The sequence below is a fragment of the Eretmochelys imbricata genome, chromosome 1, assembly GCF_965152235.1.
Source record: "Eretmochelys imbricata isolate rEreImb1 chromosome 1, rEreImb1.hap1, whole genome shotgun sequence".
NCBI classification, from domain to species: Eukaryota; Metazoa; Chordata; order Testudines; family Cheloniidae; genus Eretmochelys; species Eretmochelys imbricata.
Window position 1 is genome coordinate 218,251,319 of NC_135572.1, and position 16,806 is coordinate 218,268,124.

Sequence of the window (16,806 nt, forward strand, 5' to 3'; positions counted from 1 at the left end):
GGTGTCTTTTTGTGCACAGGTGATGTCAAAAGGCAAAATTGTTCTGAATGGCCAACAGCAAGTCAGCATCGAAGTTGGTAAGTGCAGAGATGTTAGAAAACAAAGATGTGAACTCCAAAGCATAAGTATCTTGAGTGAAATGGGCTAAAAACTGAGTACAGCAGCTGGCTGGAATCTGTTTCCATGTGGTGTTAGTTACTAGACCTATCTCCAACATAAGCCACAATCACAGCATTATTAGCACTGGAAGGGGACTTTAGTGCATCATGTGGTCCATCCCCTGGCATCACAGCCAGATTAATCTTGTTGTTTCTAAACTGAATGATTAGCTAGGAGTGATACTTGGTGTGAATTTGTCCCTTTCTTTCTCTTTAATTTCTCCTCAAGGGGTGTTTGCAAACTGTTCACTATGACTCCTCATTATTCATAATTTGAAGTATGTGAATGATCACCTAAATCACATGATATTGTTTCTGATCCCTGATTGGATGACTAACCTGTCTTTAGTAGTTGGTTGTCAACAGTAAGTTCGTGCATGATTTACTCTTGGTGTAACAGAAACACCCATGTTGTGTGTTTCTCATGCCATCATCCTGCAGGTTCTGGTGTAATACACTAGGCTTGTGCAAATAAGGCTGTCTTCCTCTAATGATCATAAGAGCCCGCTCCTATACTATCTCAGCCAGGTAAAGGACCTCTCCTTTCGCTCAGGAGGTGGAGTCCTGGGCTGTTTGGTGCTGAAGGTCCTGATTTCAATCTCTGTGAACAGTATTCTCAGTGTGTGCCATGCTTGTAGCACTCATACGCACATTTCCTACCCAGAAGTGAAGCTAATAGAATTCTTCTCCGACTGCAGCTCACCTCACACTCTGCAAGGTGCCTGGTGCTCATCATCTTAATGTTGGCATCTGGTATCTCACTGAGGGGAGCAGTTTGAAGGCTAGTGAGAGCTGGGTCTCCCAATAGCCAACTATCTCCTTTTAAAGAAGCTTTTAGCTTACAGGCAAAAATGTTAGTTCATCCACTAAAGCCATGATTCCTCCTGTCTCTTCTTTTGGCTTTTCCTACTACTGGCTTCATGTTCCTCCTGCAGCTCCTTATGGCACATTCTTCATCCTGCTGACTGGCAGTGAGAAGCTGGCTCCCACTGCCCAGATACTGCTCTACACTGTGCACCCTGGTGGTGAGCTGGTGGCCGATAGCACCAGACTCCAGATTGAGAAGTGCTTCAAGAACAAGGTGAGAGCTCCGCTTTCTCTTTGAGGCCCACCCCAGGTTGCCACAGGCTCGGGGAACGGAGAGGATGTGATTCCAGCCCTGCACTCAGGCTTTCCTTCAAGGGCAGAGAGCAAAGACAGTGCAAACACATCTGAACAAGTGAATGCCAATGCTGGCATTAGAATAGCAGGGAGACAGGAGGGACATGGATAGATGTTCAAGCAGAGCGAGGACTGCCAGTGAAGTCGGGGAGAGAGAAGAGCAGGGATGCTTTGCAGGGCCTTTGAGGTCATGTCTGGCCCTAGAACAGGGACTCTGGGAGATTCTTTTTGATAGTGAGGCCTTTGCCCTGCAGAGAATAGAAGGAGGTTGTGGAGAAGAGTGAGAACCTATTCATCATCTCTCCATGAGATTGACATTTACACATTAAAATGATTCTCCTAAGGGGCTCTGATTTCTCTGCTCAATTCCAGGTCCAGCTGCAGTTCTCCAAGAATCAGGGGCTCCCAGGCTCTAACATCAGCCTCCACCTTGAGGCTGCCGCCAACTCCTACTGTGCCCTACGGGCTGTGGATCAGAGTGTCCTGCTCCTGAGACCTGAGCAAGAGCTGTCTGCTGACACTGTAAGCCCTGCTGCAAATCCTCTTCTCTCTCTACTCAGAGTTGTGCAGAATATTGTGCTTCCCAAGGGGGTTTATAGCTTAACATGGCAGGGAAGTGCCAAGAAACAATTCTGAATTCTGCTTCATTACTACGCTTCCAAAGTTCCTCTCTCCAGTAGCCACACACTGGATGTAGATGGGGTACATACCTCCAGGCACAGAGAGAAATCTTCAATTGTGCTGTTGCTTATTGCAATATCTTTGTTACTTTTTTGCAACACGTGGCTATCTAGTCTCAGTTCATAGGTGGCCTGCAGGACACAGAACTGGACAGGGACTCAAGACACCTGAGTTCTATTCCTGACCCTGCCACATGTTTGCTGGGTGACCTTGGATAAGTCTCAGTGCCTCTGTCTTCCCATCTGTACAATGGGCATAATGATACTGACCTCCCTTTGCAAAGCGTTTTGAGATCTACTGATGAAAAGTGCAGTATAAGTGCAAGGTATTACTGTTATTATATGGAAATACCAGAAATCTGCATTGTCAGGGCCACTTAATGCACTCAAAATTGGTATATAGTCTAGAGAAGTAAGTGATTATGTAAAATGGCATCTTCTTACTCAAGTAGGCTTGCTGGTTGGGCCTGATCCAACACCTGTAGAAGTCATCTGAATCTTTCAATTAACTTCAGGGGGCTTTGAATCAGGCTCTTTGTGCAGAAACATTCAGGCTCATATCTACTCACCTTAATGAGAAAAATATGTTTGCTGATTTTTGCTCCTGTGCACCCTGCAATGCCAGCACAGCTCAGAGAGAAGGTGATGGACTCTATTCCTTCTTGTGCATCATCAACAAAATTGGTTACTAAGTTCCAGCCAGTTACAATTGTGCAAACCTACTGCAAGCAATGGGATTGCACAGGTGTCACCAACAGCCTGCATTGTTTGTATTACTAGTGAGGATATTCAAGAAAGAGAGGACCCAGCTTGACACTGAGATCCCAGGGCAAGTTTGTGGAGCTAGCAATTTGAAAAAGAATCTGGAATTGTTGGGAAACCCCTGGTACCATTTTTACAGAGTCACTTTTCAGAGAACCACACATAATAGGGGCAGTTTTCTCATAAAGTTGGAGCATACATGTACTGTATTGGAGGAGATTTCTGAGGTGGTCTCTTAAAGCAGGAGGTTGCATAATACAGGTGGTCTCTTCTTCACTGTGTTTTCTCTCTTGTGGTGCTCCAAAGCCACTTTTAGTCCACTCTGTATTAAGAGGCTGAGCATGTGAGTCTAATACAGCCTGAAGTATCCCAGGATAGTTTTCTTACTGAGCTGGAACACTTCTTGTACCTCTGTTGAAGGGCAAAGGGACCAGCTTGGAGTTTGCTCATGCCTGGTAATTGCCAGTGGTGACACAGGGTTTTACACCTCTGAGACGTTTCCTTGTGCTCACCTGATTTCATCCCCTCCCACCAGGTATACAATCAGCTCCGTGTGCATGAGAATTATGGCTATTACTACAACGGGCTCAACCTGGAAGATAACGATAAAGAGCCGTGCATCCCAGTCACAGAGACCTTTTTCAATGGCTTATACTATGTGCCTGTGAAAGTTACTTCTGATGGGGACGTCTATGGGGTTTTCAGGGTACGTCTTCTGAATGTTTCCCCAATGTTGCTGTCATTGTATTGGCTCCACAAAAGGGACAACAGAGGAGGGAAAAGCTGTAGATTTTTGTCTCAGATTTTAAAGCCCTGCTCAGGCAATGGCTCTCCACTGCTAGGGGGAGGGTGGATTCACTGGAAATGTCTGCCATATCTCAGGGGGTCCTCCGTTCTCCCCCTGCAGTGACTTTTGTTTAGACTGTCCCCTGAATTATGCTCAGTTATATTTATTATGGTTGAGCCCACAGTGTGGTAGCCATTTTCTAAAGAGGACACAATCCCTATTCCTAAGAGCCTGCAGTCTGAAAGACAACTGATAACTTCCACTCAATGTGCAGCAGTTGTCAAAAAGGCTAACAGAATATTAGGAAATTTTGGATAGAAAATAAGACAGAAAATACCATGATGTAACTATATAAATCCATGATCTGCCCACACCTTGAATACTGTGTCCAGTTCTGGTCACGCAATCTCAAAAAGGATATAGTGGAACTGGAAAAGATTCAGAAAGGGCAACGAAGATGATCAAGGGTATGGAATGGCTTCTGTCCAAGGAGAGAATAAAAAGATTATGTCTGCTCATCTTAGAAAAGAGATATGACAGAAGTCTATAGAATCATGAATGGTGTGGAGAAAGTGAATAGAGAAGTATTATTTAGCCCCTTTAAACAATATAACAAACTGGGGCCCTCTGATTAAATTAATAGGCAGCAGGTTTAAAACAAACAAGAGGAAGTATTTTTTCACATAGCACACACCTAACCTGGGGAACTCATTGTCAAAGGATGTTGTGATGGCCAAAAGTATAACTGCACTCAAAAGAGAATTGGATCAGTTCATGGAGGATAGGTCCATCAATGGCTATTAGCCAAGATGGTCAGGGACACAACTCAGTGCTGGGGGAAAGCCCTAAAACTCTGACTCCCAGAAGCTGGGAGTAGAAAGACAGGGGAAGATTACACTATAATTGCCCTATTCTATACACTCCCCATAAGCTCTGGTATAGGCCAATATTGGAGACAGGATACTGGGCAAGATGGACCATGGTCTGACCCAGTATGGCAACTCTTACGTTCTTACTAAAAAAATGAAAAATGGCAGGGGAAAGGTATGCAGCACACAAGTGGAATGGAGAGGGAGATAGCTGTTGGTTCCACTTTTAGCTTCTGTTTAGCACACATCAACCACCTGCAGCAGCTCTAACTGTTAGTGGTTATTAGCTTGCTAATTTGTTATTGACATCATGGTAGCTCTGGGCCTTGAGGAAGGAACTGAATGACAAAAGTAATGACCTAGGCTGAAATCCTAGCCCCACTGAAGTCAGTGGGAGTTTTGACATTGACTTCATTGGGGCCGGGATTTTATTCTTGGTATTAGCTCAGCAGGGACATTCTATGTCTAGGGGGTGGCATGGAGACAGTTTCAGCAAATTGGTCACAGATTATATTAAGGTTCCATCTATATATGGTTTATAAGGATTAATAAATGATTAATCAATATTGTAAGCATATTATGGACATGAATAGTATGTTATAGATGGTTATGAGCACATCAGAAGAAGGTGTTTAAGATGGTTATAAGCCATGGTTATAAGCAGTTTATTGACCTGTTGGACTCTGTAATAATCTATAACTGATTTATTTTTTTGAAAACATTTATTAATAGTTTATTAACCCAAATACTGACTAATAGTGAATGAAATGACAAGTGTGGAGTGGTTTGGGAATGATTTGTGAACAAAAAAAAGACCTAAGTTCATCAAACTTTTTTCTCAGCAACTAATATACAACCAATTCTGTTACTCATATAGCCCCCTAAATCTACATTTATGCCATGCTTCACCATAATATTGAAGTGCCCCCATGGATAGCTGAGCACTGATCTCCTGAGCAGACCAAACTTGTGGCGTTAAATGGGATCCACTGCTAGTAATGAACAGGGAATGGGAGAAATGAAGTTGTTTGGTTCTATTAATACATTGAACAATATAATTAATTGTTTTATTATTTTATTTTAAGGATATGGGTCTAAAGGTTTTTACTAATTCTACAATACGGAAGCCGGTCCTGTGCCCATCTGACAACGCATGCCCGAAAGATTCCACGCCCCACTATACTTTAGGTGGTGGATTTTCTGGTAAAGATAATGTGTAAAAAAGGGGTGGACTGGATGGCTTGGGAAATGTGGTATGGTCTTTTCACTTCCAGATCACCAGTTCCAATCTGGCTGCACCTCAATAGTGTCCCCTATGTAGAATGAATTGGCCAATCAGTGTGTCTAGTTCCTAGTGGGACAAGTTTCCACATCATGGTTTGCCTCCGTTAGTGCTTCCGTTGTAGTTTCTGCAGAATGGCCAAAGGACTGACTGGAGTCTGACTCAGCTTGTGTGCCGGGGAAAATGAGGGAAAAGTTGCAATGCTGCCTCTTTTCAGAGGATGATAAAGATTTCATTCTCCAGGGTTCATCGGTCCAGAGCTTTTCACAAGCTCACAGCTGACTTAAAATCTAAACAAGGAAGTATCAGAAAATATAATGGGGCTACTAATGGTTTAGATGCCCTATACTGTAGTACTTAGCACTCACATGGCCTTTTTGCAGCCCTGGATCTCAAAGCATTTTACAGCGGACAATAAGTATTACAATTATCCTTCTCTATAGCCCAGGGAGAGGTAGAAGGTACGTAGAGCCTCATATTACAGATGAGAAAGCTGAGGCACGTACAAGTTAAATGACACAACAAATCCTGCATCTAGGCAGTGGGTTAGACTAGGTGACCCTGGCGGTCTCTTCTAACCCTCGGGTTCTATGATTCTGTGACTTGCTCAATATCACAAGCAGGTCAATGACAGAACTCTGACTCATTACCCCACCTTTAAATAGGGAACAGAGTCTTGGATAGGACCCCTAGGATCTTTGTAGGGAATGCCGCTCTGGAAGTCACCTTTCCAGCTTTTGCCCCACCTTTGACTATAGAAGGGGGCTTGGGACAGATCACAGGAAACATGTCCCTTCAATTACTCTAGCCAGTGGACACAGCTGACTTTCCAAAAGGAAAAAAAGTGAAAAATAGTCAGAAAGTATAAGACACTGGAGAAAAAATACTTTTCACACCTTCTTACTGTTTTCCAACTGGAAACCAGTAACAAAGAGTTGGGTAAACCTAAGCTGTTACTGTTTTCTAATGTTTCCAGTTGGAAAACAAAAAATAGAGTAGTTCCCTCCCCCCCCATAGTTCGTTATTTTTTAGAATTTTCCTGCAAGAAATCCCATGTAAAAAATTCTGTTTCCCTCAGCTCAGACCATGCTCAGTGGAGTTTCCAGGCAGATCCCATTAGATATCTGTACCCTATGCTCCCTAATATGACACTTTTACTATATATACACAACTCCTTTCTTCACCTCTAGGTGAAAGCAGGATAGTAGGTGGGTCTTCTGTGATAAAGACAGTTCGGAAATTCTTCCCTGAGACCTGGATTTGGGATCTAGTTCCCATCAAGTGAGTGTTCTTCTTTTCTGTTCTTGACTATTTTAAGGGTCTCTGAGTCACTTCCCAGTGCTCACCGGAAGTCACATGGAAGGTGATGGAACATGTAACTGCTTCCCAGACCTCTATGTTCTTACCCTTGTTGTCTTTCTTCCTATTCAGTGACAGATGGGCTCCCATTTGTTACCCATCTCCAAGCCCCTGGAGTCTGTTAGGTTCTAAATTATGCCCTGTTGGATCTTTACCTGGTCCTTGTTTTCAGTACAATGCAAGCTACTTCCTGCTGGGCAGAAAGGTGGCCCCCCAATCCTCTCAACTCTACGACAGCAAAGGTTTTTGTTTAAAGAACTAAAAAAAAAAAAGGCAGGAAACCATTTTTGATTTTCAACAGCAAGGTTGCTTTCAGTATTCTCCCAAGGCTGCCAATAGCATCTGCAACAAGAAGGCAAGGAAAAGCGCCTCAAAAAGATACTGATCTTAATTATGAATTTCCGTGGTTTAATCTGTTTGGAATGTCAACCATAATGTATCATATCTGATTTGCGGTTTTGGATTTTTTTTTATTTTGTTACAAAACTACAGCATTCTTTTGTGTTTCTTTAAAAAAACAAACCAGAATTCCCTACTTTTCTAATTAAAAAAAAAGAGCAATTCCAACATCCTTGCAAGGGATTTAACATTCTGGTCATTGATATGAACCTTCAGCTCTACCTCCAGCTTAACAACATATTCTGAATATGGAGGGTATCACGGGGTCAATCACCACACTGGCACCTCCTGCTGCCCGTTTCGGGAATGAGCTCTGGTCAGCAGGTGTGCCATCTGCTCTTCCGTCCTTATCTCCACCTGCAGACCCACTGCAGTTTCAGTCTCACTGCCTCTGCTTTGTAGCACAGCCGTCCGGCCATGTCACAATCCAGGTTCCCCCCTTCCGGGGGACTCCTTCCGCAACAGTCTAGTCACTCCTTGCAGCAGCTTGGTAGTCCATAGCCTGGCCGCTTCTTCAGTGGCGAGTGGAGGGGGCGAGACCCAGGCCCGCCCACTACTCTAGTTCCCAGCCCAGGGTCCCTGCAAACAACAGCTTCCTGCTGGCCCTCCTTTCTTTCTCCACCAGTTTGTCTCAGCTCCCTGGCCCACTTCCACTCAGCCCCAGCACCTTTGGCTTCTGCCTCTGGCTGCTTCACCCTCTTCCCAGGGCCTTGGGCTTGCAAGTCCTAGCAGTCCTGTTCATGGACCTAGTTCAGCAGCCCTCTAGGAAGCCAGTCCCCTCCCTTTGGCTTCCTACAGCATACTGACTTGCTCTGGCCTGCAGCTTCCTTTTATATGGGCTGGCTTGGCCCTGATTGGCTGATCCAGCCACTGTCCAAATTGGCTGTTTCCTTGCAGCCCTCCAGGCTGGGTTTTAACCCTTTCAGGGCCAGTGCAGGGCAGACGCCCCATCACAGGGGGGTATATCCTGTGGAACCTAAGTGGGAAAGGAGAATATTATTTCAGCTTGGGAGTCTCTTCTATTGATTAGCTGTAAGATACCCTTTGAACGATCAGGTTCTTTTCTCACTTTGTCTCTTGTACTTTTAGTTCTAATGGAAAGGCCAGTGTTCCGTTCACCATCCCTGACACCATCACGGAATGGAAAGCCAGCGCCTTCTGCCTGGAAGAGGAGGCTGGGTTTGGCATATCCCCATCTACCTCCTTGAAGGCCTTCCAGCCCTTCTTTGTTGATTTGACCCTGCCCTACTCCATTGTCCGAGGGGAAAAGTTTAATTTAATAGCCAATGTCTTCAACTACCTGAACAAATGTATCCAGGTACAGTATGTCCTTTCCTTTCCTTCCTGAACCCCTCTTAGTGTTTCCAGCAAGGCTCTACTTCTTGCAGCTAGAGCAGAATGCAGCAGCAATGCAGAACGAAGCATTCACAATCCCATTCCAGCCACTCGGCCTTCTTTACACTGTCTCCCTACACAGTAGTGGAGTGATTTCTTTTAAGCTGGGTTTAGCTACAGGATGCTGATCTATCCTTTAATGGAGAAGGAACTTATTATAACTGAGAACTCATTCTGGCAGGTATTTACATCCTGATATAACCCTCCTTTCAGGGGTCTATCCTTTGGCATTTGGTGTTCTTTGACATATCGCTGTTTGAAATGGGAGTACGTTAAAGCTCAATACAGAACTTTTCATGGTAGCATGGTCCACACAGACAATTAGTGCATGGTATGCTCGTGTGTTGTAGATTCATACCATGGCTTGCCAGGTACTACCTTGCCTTGTAGACAAGCCGTCAGAGAGGATATTGGTCAGGGTATTGGAATAAGTCATTTTGCAAAGTACAATTTGCTTTCTACTTGAATGGCCACAGTAGATGGGCATAAGGGTCAGGGTTTACTATCTCCTCTGAAGAATGCCCCATCCCTCCTACCTGTGTTGTACCTCTCTACCCCAGGACAGCTCTAAGGTGACGTCAGTGGGTATGCTGCAGAATCAGTCTCTGGAGGAGATCAACAAACCTTCCTTTTGTCCCCCAGCCAAGCATTAGGAACAGCCTGTGCAATATTATTTTGTCTCCCTCTCTCAGATCAGTACCATACTGGAAGAGTCCAGGGATTACAAGATAGAGCCCCTTTCCCAAGAGGGCAACACTGCAAAGGTGTGTGCCAACGAGAGGAAAACCTCCTCCTGGACTATTATTCCTCAAAAACTGGGTAAGCTTCTCTGCCTTTGTCTTTCTCATGGCACATTGCTGGTTTGTCCAGTCTCACTCCGGAATTCTCTATCACACGATACCCTGCCCGCTAACCTACAGACAGGAACTGCTGCTATCTGTACCAGACTTCACTGAAGCAGCTCTGCTGAACTCCCCTGGCACAATCTCTGCAGGCACATGGCAGTGAAGTAGGACCCCGTGTTCTGCCTCTGTTCTTGTTCCTCACAGTTCATTCCTCTCATGTCCCAGAAAGGACCATTCAGCTCATCTGGTTTTATGTGAAACATTTGCAGGAGTCCACTTGCCTAAGATATTTCTGTGCATAATCCCCACCTCTGCCCAAACTTGGGAACTTGCTCCTTGTCAACAGAGAATTTTAAATGCCTGAGTCTTGGTCTTAGCTCACTGAAACCCACAAATATCTAAAGCTTTAATCACCAGGGTCTGGACATTGAAAATTTACACATCAACAACCAAGATCAGAAATCATTCAATAACAACAAAATGTGCAAGGAATATTGGACCAGAGATTGGCATAGCTCTATTGACTTCAGTAAGGTTCCAGTGAGGATCTGGCTTTAACTTTTCAATACTTTCTTTTCAAAAGTAGCCTTTGTGTGAAATGGTTTGGAGATTTGTATGTGTAGAAAGATGGAAGTACAACATTATTTTTTAATTTACAAAAACTTCCCCCAAAGAGTTTGCCTTTGTGGTTCAAATTTCATAATAGGATCATTTTTAAAGTTCAGAAATAAAAACAACAGATTGATTTACTTCAAACTGGCATTCAAAAAGCCTGACATGTAAACAATTTTACTGAACCTAGAGAGTAATCATGAACTCTTAGAAGCTAAAATAATTTTTCTGTCCAAAATTATAGCATGGTAAAGAGCAGGCTTATAATAGATCCCTGGCTGCAAAGTTAACAATAGAAAAGCTACTGTGTCTCCAGAGTAATTGAATTTTTGTTAGGTTACAGTTTGTACTGATTAAAAAGATATTGGCATCTTCTTCCCATTTCCATGGTGCTGGTACTTGCAAGAGATTAAGTGAAGTTCTGCCAAGCTGCCCTATAAGTGTCAGGTGGGCAGGATTCACCAGTAGCTGTCTCTTCATTGGTGAATTCTGTCTGTGATGAGATGTATTAAACAATGACCAGAATTCATTCACACTATTGGCTGACTTGGAAGAGAGGGAATTTCCCAGAGTTCCCTCAGGCCACCCTAGGAGGAGTGAATTCATGCCAGTATAATGCTAGGCTTTCAAGATTAATTTTCTTTCTTGGGCTTGTGGGGGGTTTCTTTCAGGTAATGTGAGCTTCGCGGTTACTGCTGAGACAAAGTCGAGTGACACATCTCGGGAGCAGGGGATAGAACGTGTGGACACTGTCATGCAGATGCTGTTAGTTGAGGTATGATAAAAAATCCCAACTCTGTGGGAGAGAGAAATGGTCTCTCTGGGGTATGCATCTCTTTTAATTTGATTTGACTCTCCCTCTCCAAAACATCCTGTGAGAGCATCAACTCAGGGTCTGAGGCAAGTTCTATTTTTTCCCACCTGTCTTGGGGTAGGTCAGCTGGCTGATCGGTTGAACAGTGACCCTGAGACTCTGTCCAAAATGCTGTCCTGGGAAGCCCATGGGATGCATGTGATCCTTGGAGGAACTAGTGAGCCAGGCTGCAACCCACAGAGCAGTTATGGCATCAAAGTTCAACCTGCTTTCTCCAAACTAGTTGCCAAACGCTCTACCAACATGGCCAGTACTGGAATTTCACCATCTCCCATATCTTGTGACTGGATTCACTTGGTTGGATTCTGCTGTCAGTTAAGCCTTACATCCATGCAGCTGTAATGAAACCAGCACATATTGTCAGCAGAAACAGAACTAGGGACCTTCATCACCAAAAATAAAAGCTCTTCCACGTGAGCCAAAGGAGCACCTCCTTTGGCTATGTGCAAGGAGCAATCTGTCTTTTATCCTCTTTCCCACTAGAGGGAGACATTTTTCCAGGTACATAGCCAGAGTGGTGCACAGGGGCTATTAGTGGGCTTGTTCAGATGTAACTGAGGACAGAATTTGCACTAATTTATGACATCTGGCATATTACTGCAGCCAGTCACTCATGGGGTCAAAATTTGCCTTCATTTACACCTGTGGAAGCCCAGTGAAGTCAGTGGGGAAGAGATGATCTCAGACTTTGGGGAAGTTCTTTTCCACACATTTGGTGCCTTTGGCCCATTTCTATAGGGATGTTGCAGGGGTGCAGAAAAAGGTCCAGGATTTGTCCTATGATCTCTAGGGCAGCTGCTGCACCAAAGGAAGCTGGAACTGTGACCAGCTCTCCTCAGCTGTGAATTTCTCCAGCACATCTCCCAGCTGCCTTCCTGGTGGAGAGGAATGGTACACAAAGACCAAAGGCTGCTGGGTGCCAAGATGGGGAGGGAGTGATGCCACTGGAATGGAAGGGCAGTCACCTTCACTCAGTAGTCTGGGGTCAGCCTGTTACAATGCTGCACGCTACAGATTTGCGCTTTCCAGCATTATTTTGTTTCTGGTTTCATTGCTATGTCTTCCTCCCTCTCCACTTCCCTGCTGCCAACCAGCCCGAAGGCATCAAAAAGGAGGTGACTGAGAGCTCCCTCATTTGCACAAAAGGTAAGGGCATCTCTCCAAGTTCCCTCCTGTAAGGCAGCCATGGCTACAAATTCAGCAAGTGATTGCTATCAGAGAGATTTCCAGATTAAAACACTGTTCGACCAGGGCCCTTCCCTCCCCTAATTAATAGCCCCTTAGTTCTTTGAGATTGAAAGAGTTGTCGCAATGTGTTTCACCCTGTGGTTGTTTGTTTGCTTTTCATGTCAGTCCTTTTGGATCGTTAAAACGATGGGGTTGGTTTCGCTTGCAGGCCCTCAGGCAGTGACACTACCCGGGTCTATTCTAATTCTGTCCATGGGAGGTAATGGCTAGTGTGTATATGCACAGCTACCCTCCAACGAGTAGAATTAAAACCACTCAACTGTGTGTCATAGGGTGTGTCTACATTGCAATCAGAGGGGTGAGTGTAGCATATGTAGATTTACCCGAGCTAGTTTAATCTAACTACAGCAAATAATAGTAATGAAGCCATGGCAGCACTGGCTAACCATTCGAGTACATAGCCAGGATCCCAGGCTTAAACTGTATGACCATTGTTGGAAAGAAGGTACTATAGAAGGGAAAAAGAAAAGGAGTACTTGTGGCACCTTAGAGACTAACCAATTTATTTGAGCATGAGCTTTCATGAGCTACAGCTCATGAAGTGAGCTGTAGCTCACGAAAGCTCATGCTCAAATAAATTGGTTAGTCTCTAAGGTGCCACAAGTACTCCTTTTCTTTTTGCGAATACAGACTAACACAGCTGTTACTCTGAAACCTATAGAAGGGAAAGTTAGTGGTTCAAAAAAAGAGATTTATTATTAATTGTTATTATTATATCTTACCAACAGGCAAAGCTGTCTCTCAAATGGTGTCTCCAAAGCTGCCAGCGAACCTGGTGCAGGGATCAGCCAGAGCTTCTTTTTCTGTCCTCGGTAAGTTTAATGTTTATACTAAGAATAAAGGTCTTGAGTCTCCCCTGGCCTTAACCTCGTGTTGTCACTGACACCAGTGCAAAATGAGCGTAGAGTGGGTATACAACACTGTCAATCTGAGTTGTTAGCATTTCACATCCCCTTTGCAAAGCTGTGAATAACTATAAGAACTGGTCTGAATTTTTCCAACAAAATGTTTTTCCATTGGAAGATGCTGATTCAACTAAATTGCAACATGCTGCAGGAACATATCATAATTTTGACAAAAAAAGTCAAAACATTTAGTTTCAATAAAGATCAGCCTTGTCAAAATGAAAAGAATGTTTTGATAAGGTTGAAATAAAATGTCATTTAGATTTTTCTGAAGCAAAACTCTGGAGTTTCATTTTGTAGGAAATCTTGAAATTTCATTTTTTCATTCCAATTTGGAATGAAAAGAAAATTGGTATTTCAGAATTTCCCACTGAATGGGAATTCCAGGATCTGAGAAGCTCCAATAACTACGCAAGGTGCAAAGAAGTGGAAATACTGAACCATGGGAACTGTTGATCTGAAATTAATGAGCATAATTTTGAACTGAGTCTGGTTCTTTAAAAAGTGTCTTTCTGGCTCAATGTGAGGTGCAGTGCGGCTGGCCGCAGTGACCACACTGGAGAAGTGAATCCTAGCAATGACATATCCACAGGCTAAATGCTGCTCTCAGTTAAGCCCATGCAACTCCCCGCAAGTCAATCACCTTGAAATTGCAGCATGGGGAGAATGTGGCTTCAAGAACACAGCCTGTTTTTTAAAAGGGTAACAGCTATTTCTTAGCTCCCAACTCAATACTGATGCTCAGATGTTCTTTACTCTTGATTCCTATTTCCTTAGATCTTCCCTATTTGTCTTATTTGTCTGCAGCTCTATATTTTAAAAATTAATGGCCTAAGAAGCTACCCATGCGGAGTGTTCTGCACTGTAATTTCTCTGTCAGTCAGTATCTGTCTGCAAATTCATGATCTGGTAAAATAAAACAGTGTATACTGTAATGTATTAAATACCAACTCTGAACTCCACTGACTCCCTCTGTCTCCCATTCCTCAGGGGACCTCCTGGGCATGACCATGAGGAACATGGAGAATCTTCTCCAGATGCCCTATGGCTGTGGGGAGCAGAACATGGTCCTGTTCGCTCCCAACATCTACATCCTGGACTATCTGAATAAGACAGGGCAGCTGACTACAGAGATCAAATACAAGGGTATTGGATACTTAACAAGCGGTGAGAAGTTTAAGATTCCTCCTTATAATCCTGTGGCCTATTTTGCTGAAATGCCATTCTAGTTCCAGTGTACATGCAATAGTTATTGATGGCTTAGAAAGCCCCAGAGGTGTGCATGATGGTACATTACAGGACACAAGCTGTTAGAATTCATAGCCAGTGAAATAACTCACTAAAACTGTTTTTATTCTTCAGTCCAAAACTCTTCAGCCTCAATTTATCAGAGAACAAAACAGGTCCATTACTGGGGTTAGAAAATATGTTCTTCTTGTTTTGGTTGCAGGATACCAGAAGCAGTTGTCATACAAACACCCGGATGGATCCTACAGTTCGTTTGGGACCAGAGATGAAGAAGGGAGCACCTGGTGAGAGCTGGGAAGCTGTTTAGGGACCTGGGATAGGAGAGGAAGCTGTTTATGGTGTGGAACGGAAATACCTCAACAATCTGATTCTGTAGTCAGGGACAGAAGTGCCAGCAGGTGGACTGCTGACTCAGGGGGGTATGGAGCCTTTCACCTCTACGGCACTGGTTACAGTCCATCCCCAGGATGGGGGAAACTGATGGCCCAGGACTAGGGAATGGGAGATAAAGCCTTTCACCTCTAAGACATTAAAATAATAGAATCATAGAATGTCATGGTTGGAAGGGACCTCAGGAGGACCAATCCCCTGCTCAAAGCAGGACCAGTCCCCAATTAAATCATCCCACCCATCTCAAGCCTGACCTTAAAAACCTCCAATGAAGGAGATTCCACCACCTCCCTAGGTAACCCATTGCACTGCTTCACCACCCTCCTAGTGAAAAAGTTTTTCCTAACATCTAACCTAAACCTCCCGCACTGCTATTTACTATTTACATGTGTATAGTGTCCTTCTGTCAGGATAATTTCCCATCACCAACAAAAGAATCATAGAATATTAGGGTTGGAAGAGACCTCAGGAGGTCATCTAGTCTAATCCCCCTAATTCAAAGCAGGACCAACACCAACTAAATCATCCAGCCAAGGCTTTGTCAAGCCGGGCCTTAAAAACCTCTAAGGATGGAAATTCCACCACCTCCCTAGGTAACCCATTCCTGTGCTTCACCACTCTCCCAGTGAAATAGTGTTTCCTAATATTCAACCTAGACCTCCCACACTGCAATTTGAGACCATTGCTTCTCGTTCTGTCATCTGCTACCATTGAGAACAGCCTAGATCCATCCTCTTTGGAGCCCCCTTTCAGGTAGTTGAAAGCAGCTATCAAATCTCCCCTCATTCTTCTCTTCTGCAGACTAAACAATCCCAGTTCCCTCAGTCTCTCTTCATAAATCATATGCTCCAGCCCCCTAATCATTTTTGTTTCCCTCCGCTGGACTCTTTCCAATTTTTCCACATCCTTCCTGTAGTGTGGGGCCCAAAACTGGACACAGTACTCCAGATGAGGCCTCACCAGTGTTGAATAGAGGGGAACGATCACGTCCCTCGATCTGCTGGCAGTGCTCCTACTTATATATCCCAAAATGCCATTGGCCTTCTTGGCAACAAGGGCACACTGTTGACTCATATCCAACTTCTTGTCCACTGTAACCCCTAGGTCCTTTTCTGCAGAACTGCTGCCGAGCCATTCGGTCCCTAATCTGTAGCGGTGCATGGGATTCTTCCGTCCTAAGTGCAGGACTCTGCACTTGTCCTTGTTGAACTTCAACAGATTTCTTTTGGCCCAATCCTCCAATTTGTCTAGATCCCTTTGTATCCTATCCCTACCCTCCAGCATATCTACCTCTCCTCCCAGTTTAGTGTCATCTGCAAATTTGCTGAGGGTGCAGTCCACGCCATCCTCCAGATCATTAACGAAGATATTGAACAAAACCGGCCCCAGGACCAATCCTTGGGGTGCTCTGCTTGATACCGGCTGCCAACTAGACATGGAGCCATTGATCACTACCCATTGAGGTGGACTGGATTGCTTAAAAGAATAGGGCAATGGCAAAGGGAGCCTTTCGCCTCCAGATTTTGATGCAGATTTTGGTGTGGTGGGTAGGTGAGGGGAATGGCTAGCTTGGTGAAGCTTACACCACAGCAGTGTGAATTGTACCTGTTCTGTGCATGAACAGAGAACATCACTCTTTAGGGTTTGTCAGTCTAGTCTGCAGGGCTGCCTGTCAATCATGCAGCTTTCACTGCTAAGTGTTTGGGGGCATCCTGCCCTTCTGTGTGTGGGGTGTGGCACACTGCCCCAGCAGGAAACATACAGGTGTTCATGCCCTTTCTCTAGGAATTGCTCTGCTGAGGGAGAGTTCTGTGGGTCAGGAAAATGAGCCT

The 16,806-nt window shown here is 44.4% G+C and overlaps 1 protein-coding gene across 1 annotated transcript in view; it reads left to right on the top strand.

Annotated features, from left to right (window-relative positions):
- LOC144259197 (ovostatin-like) overlaps positions 1–16,806 on the top strand; it is a 50,843-nt gene that overhangs the window by 23,675 nt on the left and 10,362 nt on the right. The window contains 13 exon segments of the mRNA XM_077807381.1: positions 20–77; positions 1,094–1,239; positions 1,692–1,841; positions 3,297–3,467; positions 5,503–5,620; positions 6,890–6,980; positions 8,547–8,775; positions 9,545–9,671; positions 10,981–11,084; positions 12,278–12,329; positions 13,160–13,243; positions 14,327–14,503; positions 14,787–14,868. Coding sequence (XP_077663507.1) covers positions 20–77; positions 1,094–1,239; positions 1,692–1,841; positions 3,297–3,467; positions 5,503–5,620; positions 6,890–6,980; positions 8,547–8,775; positions 9,545–9,671; positions 10,981–11,084; positions 12,278–12,329; positions 13,160–13,243; positions 14,327–14,503; positions 14,787–14,868 — 1,589 coding nt within the window.